This window comes from Phocoena sinus, chromosome 4, assembly GCF_008692025.1.
Source record: "Phocoena sinus isolate mPhoSin1 chromosome 4, mPhoSin1.pri, whole genome shotgun sequence".
NCBI lineage: Eukaryota > Metazoa > Chordata > Mammalia > Artiodactyla > Phocoenidae > Phocoena > Phocoena sinus.
The window spans coordinates 89,693,608-89,706,854 of record NC_045766.1 but is presented as its reverse complement, the minus strand read 5'-3'; the positions used below and the strand labels follow the sequence as shown (position 1 = coordinate 89,706,854).

General features: G+C 39.3%; 2 protein-coding genes across 2 annotated transcripts in view; one reads left to right on the top strand and one right to left on the bottom strand.

Moving 5' to 3' along the window:
* Positions 1-3,424, bottom strand: part of IFT57 (intraflagellar transport 57) — a 60,916-nt gene extending 57,492 nt beyond the window's left edge. The window contains exons 1-2 of the mRNA XM_032631047.1: positions 3,091-3,424; positions 391-553 (exon numbers count right to left, since the gene is read on the bottom strand). Coding sequence (XP_032486938.1) covers positions 391-553; positions 3,091-3,296 — 369 coding nt within the window. The 5' untranslated portion in view covers positions 3,297-3,424. The remainder of the gene's footprint in view (positions 1-390; positions 554-3,090) is intronic.
* A 201-nt stretch (positions 3,425-3,625) lies between these two features.
* Positions 3,626-13,247, top strand: part of HHLA2 (HERV-H LTR-associating 2) — a 159,342-nt gene continuing 149,720 nt past the window's right edge. The window contains 1 exon segment of the mRNA XM_032631046.1: positions 3,626-3,796. The gene's annotated coding sequence lies outside the window, so the exon portion shown is untranslated.

Here is a 13,247-nt window from a genome sequence, read left to right as displayed (position 1 = left end):
TTAAATCAAAGTTCCCTTTCAAAATACAGTGTTCCAGCTTCCTAGTTTTTAGTCATTTTTTAGAAGGAGAACTAAGTATCCATAAATTTATCTCAGAGACATATCAAGATTAAGAAAAATATTATTACTTTCGGCTATAATGTGTACACACTAAACATGTTTAGAAGTGGCATTAATGTTATAATATCAACCATTCTGAGACGATTTTACCTGAAAAATAAATCTAGATATAATTATATGTATACATATATACACATATATATGCATGTGTATATATATAGTTATTCAGAGAATTCTTCTAAAAGGCTAGCATTTATGTGGCTGTATTACCAATATTAAAAATGTCCTAACTTGAGAACATGCAGAAAGAAGAGAGTTGTTTACACTTACGAATGATCGAAGTTCAGATAATATGTTAGAGATTGTTGCATTAGGGTCATCATATTCTTGAGGCTGCTCAAAGGGGCGTCCTGCTTTATTAATCAACCAAGCAGCAAGAGTGAAAAACATGTAGAACTGTTCCCCAGGATTGGTAGGCAGTGCAAAATAGTGTCTGTTTCAAAAGAAGGGGAGAGGGTAGAATATGAAATATTTCAAACAAGTCCATAGTAGCTAAAGGAGCTAAATCCAAAATTGCCAAAGGATTTTTTTTCCAAATGGCTTTAACAACAAAACACATTGATAATTCACTCTTTGAAGTTTCTAGTAAACCACAACACTCACATTAAAGTTTTTAATCAACAGGATAAGGGCAATTACTACTGGACACAAAATATTAGATCAAAGACTTTACATCCAGAAAGTGCAGGTCATGTTAAAAAACCGAGCATGTAGAACTTTGGCCAAAATCATTTATGTGTCAGGAATAATTAATAAGAGAGTACTTCCAGAAAATGGTCATTTGGAATTAAGAGATGCTCAGAGGTTAAAAAAAGACCTTAATGATTATTCACTATGCATTTTTACATTTTTTACAATGTCACTGTTATCTTTGCTTACTGATTCTAACCTATCCTCTACGTTAAACAGTTGTTCTCATCTTGGCTGCATATTGAATCACTTGAGGATCTTGTCAAACTATTGCTACCTTACTAAACATTGCTTCTTCCCTCGCAGATTAAATCAGAACTTCTGGGAGTGAAGCTCCAGTATGGGCATGTTTCGAAAGCTTCCTAGGTGGTTCTAAGGTGCAGCCAGGAGTAAGAACCACTGCGTTTTATCACATCCCCAGTCTAACAAACATTTGTTGACTTTAGGTTAAATCCCCAGCCTACTAAAAATAGCCCTATGAGGGTCAACATGATTTGTGCCTAAACATATCAGGAATAAAACCTGCTAGCAACAGCATTGGTCAGTTTGATCAAAGATCTTATTTTGCTTTTATGTGTAGCCATCACTATTGTGTTTACATTTGGATTTATAGATATTATAACTATTTTTCGTAAGAATCAGCAGTCTACTCCTTCCTGTTTCCAAAACTTTTTCCTGCAGGGTAAGTGTAAATGTTCTGAAAGATAACAGAAAGCTGGGAAGAAAAAAAGGCCATGAAGTCCTTCCAGGTAGGTATCAATGTATGGTCACCCACCACTAACAACCCATCTTTTCCGTATCAGCTGATAACAACTCCAAGACAGAGGATACTGTTAAATACTGTAGACCTAGGACAGTGGCTCTCAAACTTTAGCAGGCATCAGAATCACCTGGAAAGCTTGTTAAAACAGACTTCTGGGCCCCGGCCCCACCCCTAGGATTTCTGATACACTAGACCAGGGAAAGGGCCTGCGGGACTGCACTTCTAATAAGTTCCCAGGTGATACTGATTCTGCTGGTCTGTTGACTGCACTTTGAGAACCATTAAACTAGGATATTTCCATGCAAATCCATCACTCAAAGTACCCTGCTAACCTGCTGAGGAAATAGTATACAGATTATATCAATAGAACCTTAAGGCCTTTCTTTTAGTTTGAAAATATACTTGGATTAAAAAACCACATTTTTATTAACATAGAAGATGTTGGTTGTTTATATTATCCTATTCATTTAAGTAAAAACTTCCAATCCTACAATTTCTATTATGAATCAAGCAACAATGATTCTTCCTCTAACTTTTCTCCTATTATGGACTGGCTTAGCAATATGGGCAGTTTACATGAAGCCTACATATCTTCTAATGTGAGTTATTGGAAGAGAACAAGAAATGAGATCCAAACTGTCAAGGGAAATTATTTGAGACTAGCTGTAGCCTTTAAGAGAAAGTACTACAAATTCTTGATTTAAAATAAACACAAAAAAATTAAGTACTAATGTGAAGGAAAGCTATAAAACTTATTTATGAGGCTATCACTAAGCTACACTGACTGGAAGAGAAAGTGCTGGCTGTCCACTACTCTCAGTAACTAATGCCAGTGGCTTGAGGATGATGGACTTATTCCCCACCAGAACAGGGCAGGCCTTTGGGTTCTATGAGAGAGAGACAATTCCAATAATTGTCATTTCATTTGTCTTTTTCACTTCTCAGTTTCCGAGAATACCGTTACTGCAAAGGCAGAAGTCTTTTAAACCATAGCAATTAGTGAACAAGTTTACTAACTGCATACAAAGTGCTCAGCAAGGTCTAGGTACCCACAGTTACAAGTTGTAGGGACAGGCTCTCAAAGAGGAAAACAAAAACTAGAGATAGATCTAAACTGATAATGGCATTCATCTTTCGGGATGAGATTATGAGTGACTGCAGTACTATTCTTACACATTTTCTTGTGTTTTCTGAGTTTTCTATGAGGTTGTTTTATTACGTTTATAATCCGAAAAAAAAATTGTGTTTTATGGAGCCGCGTGTGTGCTCTAGGCAAGCTGTCTTCCAATCCTATCTGTAGTTCCAAAACTTTACTCTCCCTACGAAAATACGAAGTCTAAGCTCCGTGAGTAGTCCGGCCCTCCGTCGCCAAGTTTGGGGTGAAGTGCCCTTTCCTGCGTAGGAAGACAGAGGCAAGTGTTCGCTAACTCGCGCTTGGCGTTCCCCCGAAGGCCGGAGGAAGGCATCTCCCCAGAGCCCAGCCCGTATCCAGGCGCTCGGGGGACAAGGGCACCCACCTGGACGGGGGCTTCAGGTTGTTTTTCCGGAGGAGATCCTCCTCATAGCGGAGCAACTTCAGCTTCTCCACCAGGTCCTCCATCACCACGAACATGTGGTAGGCCGCGCCGGGGCCCCGTTCCACGACCACCTCCCCTGCCCCTTCGCCGCGGGACCGAGAAACCCCATCCTCCAAACCCGACGGCGTGACCACTGCCGCTGCCATCGCGGAACAGACAGAAAGAGTCCAGCGTCAGCTCCGGCCCACAGACCTCCGCGGCCTGCGCTGGCTCAGCCAGGACCTCCGCGGCCGGTTACCAGGCGACCGCCGGGCAACCCATCACCAGGGAAACTAGGCTCCGCCTCCTTCCCACCTAGTCTCTTCTAAATTCCCTCCAACCAGGGAGGGCTCCCTGGATGACGTCACGTGTGGCCCCCGCCCCTTCCCCGCCTCTAGGGAGACGGTGGCTGTGAGACAGCCCCGCCCCGTGGGGGCGTGGCGTTCTCCTACTCACGTTAGGCCACGCTTCCTCCCGCTGAAATTTAAACACCGAGGAGGGTCTGCGGGCGTTTCCGCTGTGCTCTCTTGGTGGTCCTTAGCAGTCTTTAGGGGGCTTGGGCCGTTGGTTGCCAAGGGCCCCTGAGTCGGAGTGTGAGTCAGCTGGTAGCAGTTAAAAAGAGTAAAGGAAGACGTGCTGCAGTATTGAAGGCTACGCTAACCTGCTGGTATCTTTTTTACTTTCCTTTTCAAAACTGAAAGTTTTTCACAGTTGTAAAGATAGTCGATATCATAGGTTTCCCCTTACCTGAGGAGCTTTCCAACGAGAGTTTTCATCAATCTTTCTCTCATTCGGGAATGGTGTGTTTAACAATATATTGTAAGATTTGAAGTATTATAATTCTCCGCTGTTACTCCAGGGCTGGGAAAAGTTGTTGGTTGGGAGGGGGTGGGGAAGAAGAAAGGCTGAGGATAAGCAGAAAGGAGGCATGAGGAACGATTTGTTCTACCTCAGAAATAAGAACTCTAAACTCACATCCTGCTGCTTAATCTGTTGCAAGCCCATTACACATAGTGTAAAGTTTGGGGGTTCCTTGTTAAAAGTCAACAAAATAAAGGAGAGATAATCTTGAAAGGAATTTCCCCGCGCTATAACTCTTAAGTGTGGCTAAAGACAGAGTGTTAACTACTGTACTGCGCAGCTGTTGACCTGGAAAATACAAGAAAGGGCATAATTGACCACAGCTTTACAGTTGTCAAAAAGAGTTTGTGTGTCAAGCAGATTTCTTACCAGCTACATAAAAAATGAGGTAAGTGGTGGATGCTGGAGGTTTCCTGGGAGAAGAAAATGTATGGCAAGAGGTTGAATGTATGTTTGTATTTATGTGATTTTTGGTCTCTGATCTCCTGTATCTGCTACTAGAGAACATAGAAGCGGCCCATTTTTTGACAGAACTGAAGTTTAAAATTTATTTGTAGTATCTTTTTGTTAGAAAAATGGGCAGAAGAACACTTCTCATTTTAATATCAGTCTAGACCTAACTTGCTTTTGATACCAATAAAGGATCAAAGTGAAAAACCAGAAAGGCAAATACCTTTTTCTATTTACCAAAGAAAAGGAATATGTAAAATGACTGATTTATGTAGAAAATAACCCAAAGGGGAAGACCACTGAAAATTTTTTTAGATAAATGACATCGTTTGCCTACTGCAGGTCATTAACAGCTGCTTTTAATAAAAACGAGTGGGAAATTTGGATTTGATTCTGCACCACTGCCGAATTGTTGTTTTTCTTTGATCCGTAGAACAGCGTTTCTCCCCCATACATACCAACAGCAACCACCATACCTGTGGGTAAAGGGTACTGTGGTATGTCTGTATAACTTTCAGAGAACAAGAGAGATGCATAGCTTTTTAGGACTGGAAAAAAAAAAGTATAAGCTCAGTTATATGCTTTGAGGTCCTTGATTAATCCACAAGTAACCTGTGGCTTTTTAGATGACTCTCAGAACAATGTCAGGCTTTACAGGCAAATTGATTATAACCAAGGAGATGTTCACTTGAAATCAGGCTGCCTACATAAGATATTCTGACATTTTCAGAAAGTTATATATAACACTCAGAATGAAATAGTCAAACATTGTTTTTTGGCTGATGAGAAATCCTCCAACAACATATGTATTTTGATTGGGGGGAGAAAAAACCTTTCCCAGAACCTACCCATTTCCTTCCCAGGTACAATACTGATGCAGCCTGGCTTGAAACCAGTATGAATAATTATTTTCCCCTTTAACTGTGTGAAGAAGAAAAGATGAAATTAAAATATAAACTGTCCCCCAGTAACTGGCACAGAAAAAAAGGAAAGAAACAAAGGAAAAACCAACTGTTCAACACTGCATATTTTCTCACAGAAAGAAAAGATGGGAAAGAACACTGAAATGTCATTTTATTTTTATAAGACCTAGGGATTATTTTTGCTGAAGTTTTGTTTACCCATAACAGTTTAACACTTCAAGAGGTCTTTTGCCTGATGGAGGTAGTTTCCTTCACTTGTGTGAGAGTACACACTCAAATCCTCTTCCAGCTTCCTCAGCCACCCAGGAGTTTGGGGTACAGTTGTGTTAGTATTTTGGCAGGACTTGCTCACTGGTTGACTAGGGAGTTAAATAAGAGCTTGAAGAGATTGGAATGTTGAGGCATGTGTATACTTTCAAGAATCTTAAAGATTTATCCCTGGCTCTATGTGTTGACCACAATTGATAGCTGGGCTTCTAACTCTTTTATCTCTTGCAAACGATCTGTGGAATGATAGGAGGTAGTTTTTAAGGTCCTTAAGATATTTCTGTGAATGGGTTAATCTCTGAAAACTAAAGAGCATCCCAATCAAAAGTGATTTAAGCTAAATAGGTTTTCCTGGGAGATGCTGAGCAAGGCTAGGGGTGAAAAGGAGGCAGGTTCAAAGATGGAGGAAGGCTTTCCAGCTGTATCTCCTAATATAAGAAGTCATCCAGGAAGACTGGGCAGACTTAAAGAACAAAGCTGCTTTGTGTTATAAATGGTCTAGTACCACCCATTTGGGATGTTAAAAACTTAGAAAACCACTAACTGAATAAAATTTCCTTAACCTGATAGAAAGTATTGGCCACAAATCTAGAATGAAAAAAATGTTTAAGTGTCAAGCATTAGAGGCAAAGCCTTTTAAAGTCAAGAACAAAGTGAAGACATCCACTCTTCAAAACTATGCTAGAGATCAGAGCCAGTACAATGAGACAAAAAATTAGTAAGTATTGCAGAAGAAAAAACTGTTGCAGGTAATATGATTACGTGAAAAATCCAAGAGAATCTACAGACAAGCTATTAAGACAGTTCAGCAAGTTAGCCATATATAAGATCCAAACTAAAGAAAAATTATGTAAAAACCAAAAACCTCAAAAACAAACCATATATAGCACCCAGGAATAAGTCTGTCATTATGATTACAGAGAAATTGTTAAAGTCATGGAAAATCCAAATAGGGATACAATATTCATCAATGAGAAAAGTCCGTTATCTTTACCTAATCCATAAACAATTTCAAGTATAATTCCAAGAGGGCCTACACTGAAATTCATGTACGAGTAAATTTAAAGAAGCAAGAGAAAGGAATCATATCAGGTAGTAAGTTCCCTAATAAAAGTATAACTTAAAATAATAGCATCACAGGAATAAATAGAAAATAGCCTGGAAACAGGTGAGAGTTTACATGGAAACTCAGTATATGACAAAGTTGGTGTTACCAACTAGTGGAGAAAGATGAACTGTTCAATAAATGCTGTTGATGCTATGGGTTATCCATATGGAAACAAAATTACATCTCTGAATTCCAGCATATAAATTCCATATGGATTGAAGACATAAATGTGAAATACTTGTAGGATGGTTAGAAGGAAACAAAATAGAGTATCTTTAATCTCAGTGTAAGGAAGGATTTCTTGAAGGAAATAAAGAACAAATTTTAAAGAAAAGAGAAGCTCATCAAAATTTAAGAAATTAAATACAAATGAGGACTCCATAAACCATGAAGAAAGGAGATACTTGTGACCTATTTAATGTAATGGATTAGTTTCCAGGATACACAAAGATGATAGATCACTGTAAGGCCTCTGTGCCGTGTTGGAGGGTTTTAGATGCATTCTTCTAGGTCAGGATTTCTTGGCCTTAGCACTATTGACATTTTAGGCTAGATAATTCTTTGTTGTTGGGGGCTATGCTGTGCACTGTAGGATTTTAACAGCATCCCTGGCCTCTACCCACTAGATGCCAGTAGCATCCACCCATACTTGTAACAGCCAAAAATGTCTCTAGACATTGCCAGCTGGCCCCTGGGTGACAATATCCCCTCTGGTTGAGAACCACTGCTCTAGAGACATGGGTTGAAGTAGCTAATGCCTATGTAAAAACCAGGAATGTAAAGGTAAATGAGTGACTGAGCGATGCGTGTATGTGGTATGGGGAGGGACTGTGGTGACCTAGAAAACTCATGAACCATCTCAAGGAGGGGATATTTTTGTCATGCAGGAATTCAGCTCAATCTTGTGATGTTTTATGATTCTGCTAGGATCTGAGCTTGGATTTGTATGTCACTGTGAGATCCTAATGACTTTGAGGGTGACCTTTCTAACCCAGAAAATACTATTTCAGGGGCTACTTTAGTTGTTAAATGTATTTAATTTATTAATGCATTGAAGTTCAAAATGAGAAACCTTATTCTTTTATTTTGATGTTCAAATCTTATTCAATTTGTAAATATAGTAAATTTGTTACAGTGGAGTTTAATGAGGGGATTTACAACTTAAATTCCTATAGAGGTTTTAAACTGTTCATAAGCTTATTATATTGTTTTAATATTATCTGACAAACTATTCCAGATACTATAAAATCTCCTGACTCTAAAAGTAAAAAGTGAGGGCTTCCCTGGTGGCGCAGTGGTTGAGAGTCCGCCTGCCGATGCAGGGGACACGGGTTCGTGCCCCGGTCTGGGAGGATCCCACATGCCGCGGAGCGGCTGGGCCCGTGAGCCATGGCCGCTGAGCCTGTGCGTCCGGAGCCTGTCCTCCGCAACGGGAGAGGCCACAACAGTGAGAGGCCCGCGTAACGCATAAAAAAAAAAAAAAAAAAAAAAAAAAAAAAAAAGTGAGAGAGGAGGGAAATAAGTTCTATGAAATATTCCATTACTGGTTGCAAAGGTAGATTTTAATGTAAAACCAAAAGTCTAAATCAGTTACTCAACTGTGTATTATAAATGGGAATCACAAGTCAGTCTGTTTCTCTAACAGGCAAAACTTTCAAACGTTAGATACTTAAGTATCTATAGGCACACATTATTCTTTAACATAATTATACTACTGTAGGTTTGACTTTCATCATTAGTTACCCACTTAAGAACTCATCATTATCCCAACCTTAACCTGTGAAATTTCACATCCAATGTTCCAAGAGATTCCTGGGCCAGAGGTCCAGGAGGTTATTGCCCAAAACACCAGTAGGACACACTCAGTCCTAACTTGCTGTAATAAACTCCCTAACTTAGAAAGGGAAGTGAGTGGTTTTGTAACCCATTCCCCTGGATTTACTTGGTCTTTTAGTTCTCCTCTACTAAATGGAAGTCTTCTAACGCCTCCAAGATTATAGTTAACTGTTTCAGCTAACTTTGGCTCTCAAGGTAGATAAATGCCATCAAGTTGCATTGTATTATATGTGTATCAAGGCTTTTCTTTGCTCCATGGTCTCATTTTCTTGGAGGAGAAACAAAGTGCATGGGTGAACTGAGTTCCATTTAATGCCTCTGTGTAGGTGATGGGGATGGTTATTGAAGGATTTCAAGTAGAGGCACGTGTGTTGTGGTAGGGGAAGTGGAAGATGATTAAATTTGCATCTTAGAGTGTTCTGACAATATTGTAGAGAAGGGACTATGGAAAGATGAACATTGATTCAGAAGGCAATTCAAATAGTCAGGTGAGAGGTGCTCCTGAACTGGGATGAGAAACAATTAGAATGGTGAGAAAATGATAGATATTCGGAAGGAGATTCAACAGAACATAGTAATGGGCACCATGATATGTTCTCTGGGACATGATTGGCACCATAAGATGCCCCACTGTGGGGCAAAATGGCTGGTCTTTATACCCTTGTCTCCCTGGGTCATTGGCTGTGGGCTGTCCCAGACACCTCTGGGTGAGGTGGCCTCTATTGTCAAGGGTAATTTTCTGGAAAAGGATGCAGCTGTGAACACTGAGCCCCCAATATTCATAGCAACTGGGGAATACATATATCAGCCTGGTGAAAAGGGATCTGGGCAGGCACTGGCAACTTTTACTACAACAGTTGACATTAAAATGCAACACTTCTGAATTTCTTATGTGGTTCTGAAGTAGTGAAGACGGTCTTAAGCTTTTGTTTTTAAAGAGTCTGCTAAAGATTGATCAGCTGTAGTATATACTGTCAGATGGCAAAATAGGTAACTCTGCAAATATTGAAACATTCTAGTTTCTTGATAAAGAGTTCTATTCCATCATATACGTTAGTAACACTTAATTTGACACATATTGGGTACTAACAAGAAAGATTGATCTGATTTTTCAGAGTTTTAAAGGTTAAATAGAAGTAGGTTTATTCTTTAAGGTCTAGATTGAGAAGATTCAGTTTATTTATGGGACAGCATTTTTTCCCTCAAGGAAAAATTAAATTCAAGACGGAGAGTAAATAATAAATGTCATAAAAATCTTTCTTAATGGGGGTCCCTAGAACCTAATAAAAGCAAAATCTGCTAGATGCCACACTTTGCATTGCAATACACAGTACACCAGGCTCTCTGATGGCCTGTTTTTCAAATGGTTATTGGCACCTTGTCTTGAGGTTTTGGAACCCATTGCTCAAACCATTACATGGTAATCAAACATTAAATCCAAACACCTTATTTTTATTCCTAGCTATTTAGTGGAGATGATTTCCTACTCCATACCTACATATTTTGCTTCATGAATAGAACAGGTAATCCATTCTGCCTTTGCATCTAGTGAGATTTTGACGAGAGAATTTTTTTCTTTCTTTCTGGAGGTGTGAAGGAGAAAGCCCAGACTAATAGGTCCAGAGATCAGTATTTTGCTTTTGATAGCCACAGAGTATTTTCTAAATTTTTTTTCGCAGCAAATATTTGAGTACATACAATGCATTAGGCACTATGCTTGGGCATGGTGATACAAAGACTTGTGAGCCTCCTCTCTGTGCTCAAATAGCTCATACTCTAGCACGGCATACATGTGTAAATTGGCAAGTGCAACCTAGGATATAGAAGAGTAGAGTGTATTCTTTTCTCGTACCCCTCCACAAGACAGTTGGTTGTGCCTCCTCTGTACCCCCATGGCCTGTGATACTTTCTGGAGTCCCATTTTTCTCCTATGCTCTGAAGGGTTGCGAAGCTTTAGGGGAAATTGGTAGAATTCATATGATTGAGGTAGATCTCTTGCTTGGAGAGCCAAACTTCAGAATAAAGGTGATGGGTCCTCTCCTTTGTGTCTAGTATGGGGGACAATGCCCTTTAGCCTTTTGCTTAAGGGGCAGGGGTGTATGAGCTGACTCTCTTTACCTAGGAACTTTAGCAAGGGGTCTGCCATTTAGAGTCAGGTATTTCCAGAATCTGGAGAAGAACATGCACCTATGTCCCATTCACTAAGAATTCGAATTGGAAAGTGTTTAAGTGCATTCCAAAGAACTCACCCCAATGTAGTCCTGAATCAAGAGCATAAACTAAAAATGCTTTTGACTTTCTAACAACTTATTTTCAGTATGTCTTTGTGCTTGATCTGCACACCCAATATACATTTCGAAAACTTGTAGCTACCGAGTTCAGAGGAATACTCATAAACTCTGTATAAAGCTTTTCTTCCTTCTCTGCAGTACCCCAAGGCAGAGTATGGATTGGTCACAGTAACCTTCTGGGAAAGAGTAGACAGTTGTTATGGTACATAGACTGTGTGATTGTCTAAGCCCTCAGGAGGGAGGGGAGACCTTCCCCACAGCTCCCACATAGAGCAGGAGTTGCTGGTTTCCCAGAGAGCTGTGAAAAAAATGGCTAGCCATCTACCAGCCCATTCTTACCCTATTAATGTGAAAGATTTATACTTGGTCCATTTTCAGACTTCAAACTTTGAACAGACTTCTCCTTGCTTATTCTCATGCCTGTGAAGAAAAACTGTTTTTGTTTTTGTGGCTTTAAAATAAGATTTTCCCTCAGGTAGAACAACCCACTTCTAATTCTCTCAGTCTTCTTGACTATGATATATTCTTCTTCCAGATGAACTCTAAAATTTATTCAATGTGAAAATATGTACTCTTAGGATATTTTTTGTAATATTAAGTTTATCATCCAGGGATATAGCATATACTCTATTTGAATCTCTTATTGGGTTAAAAAAGGTCTCTGAAAATCTGTTATATTTTCAATTTTAAAACTGACAGGTAATTTTAAAACAAACTGTTGCTGTTATGTTACTTACTTATGCTAGTAGGTTAACACTGTTGAGTATGGAAACTCCATATTTTACTTTCTGAAGACAAGGAAAGATTGTTATACTGCAGAAGGTTTGAATCTCCTCAGATTCTTGGAGGAAGAATAATACTTCTGAAATGGGAAGCCAGAGCTTTTATATGTAAAATTAGAAATGCCCCAGAGGATCTTGCTCTTTCAAAAGGAACATGAAGTCCTTTCACAAAATAAAAAGGAAAAAGGTCTTTATTCTTGCTTGAAATACAATGACAGCTTCCTTCTGTTTTCCCAGCAGACCTAGTCCTCTTTCACACTTTGTCTACATTGTTCCCAGAGTAATCTTTCTAAAATGCAAATATGGACACATCACTGTCCTGCCTGACATCCGTACATGATCCTGCATTTGGGACAATGTCCGCATTTTTTAGCCTGCTATAGAAGCCTCTAGGGGCATATCCTGGCTTTGTGGGGCTTGAAGCTTATGCAATTCGGGGGTGGGGATCCTTCCTAATATAAAGAAATATAAAATTTTGAATTCAAAATGAGCCTCAGGGTCTTAGAAGGGGTAATACAAGGGGCAATGCTCCTTGAAACATAAATTTTACTAATTTCCTAGGGTATCTGCCTCTACTAAGGGAATTGTTTTATTATCTCAAATGAGTTGCAGTTACCAGGTTAATAAATCATGACTAAGGTAAAGTGTCCAATAAGCTAAAGTTGAAAACTTTTTCCTCTGCCCTTCTAGATTCTTTGGCTGAGGCTCTGTGAATTAGACTGAAAAGACAGATTAACGAGAGAAGAATAAACAGTTTATTAACGTGCAGTGAGCTCACATGCAGGAGAGAAACTCAGTGATGAGTAACTCATATGGGTGGTTAGAACTTGGGCTTATGTAGCATTTTAACAAAGAACAGTAAATGTGTAGAGAAGAGACAAGACAAAGGAAAAGGGTTTTAAGCTTCCAAGGTAAATATATGGGGGAACCAATGGAAGATAAGGGTTGTTTTGGTAAAGCATGTTATGTAGATTCCTCTTAGCGCTGTCTCTGGGCTGGTAAGAGTCTCCAGTGATTTACGAATCTTAAGTTTGTTTCAGGCAAATGTGGGGGAGGGCAGAGCACATTTTTTTTTTTTTTTTTGGCGTCTGCTATTTCTCAACTGTCTTCAGCTCAAAATAATCCTTATGCTGAAGTGGCATATTTTTGTGTGTCATATTCTGATCCCCTACAGACTTGAGATCTGACTAGAACTCAAGACCCAGTGGCTGCATATGGCCAGGATGGTTCTTCCTAAAATGAGACATATTTTGAGCCTTTTTAGAGTCACCACAATAAGGAAAATATTAAGCCCATAGTTTTCATACTAGGTTTATTTCAAATAGGTTCCAGTTCAACCCTTAAATTACTAAATTAAAGTTAGTTAAATTACTTCCCTCTGATTTGAGATTGCAACTCTCTACATGGTAGTAACTAACTTCCTTCGCTAATCCTTAGCTACATGGTTGAAATATCTATTTTAACAGTCTTCTTGTCTGACTGAGCCACCAATATTAATGATGTTTTAACAATGGCTGATTGGATCCTATATCTCTTCTGCCTTTGTCTGGCTTTGTAGTCAACACCACCAAAGTTGTGCTCTGATTAACTCTTCCTCACA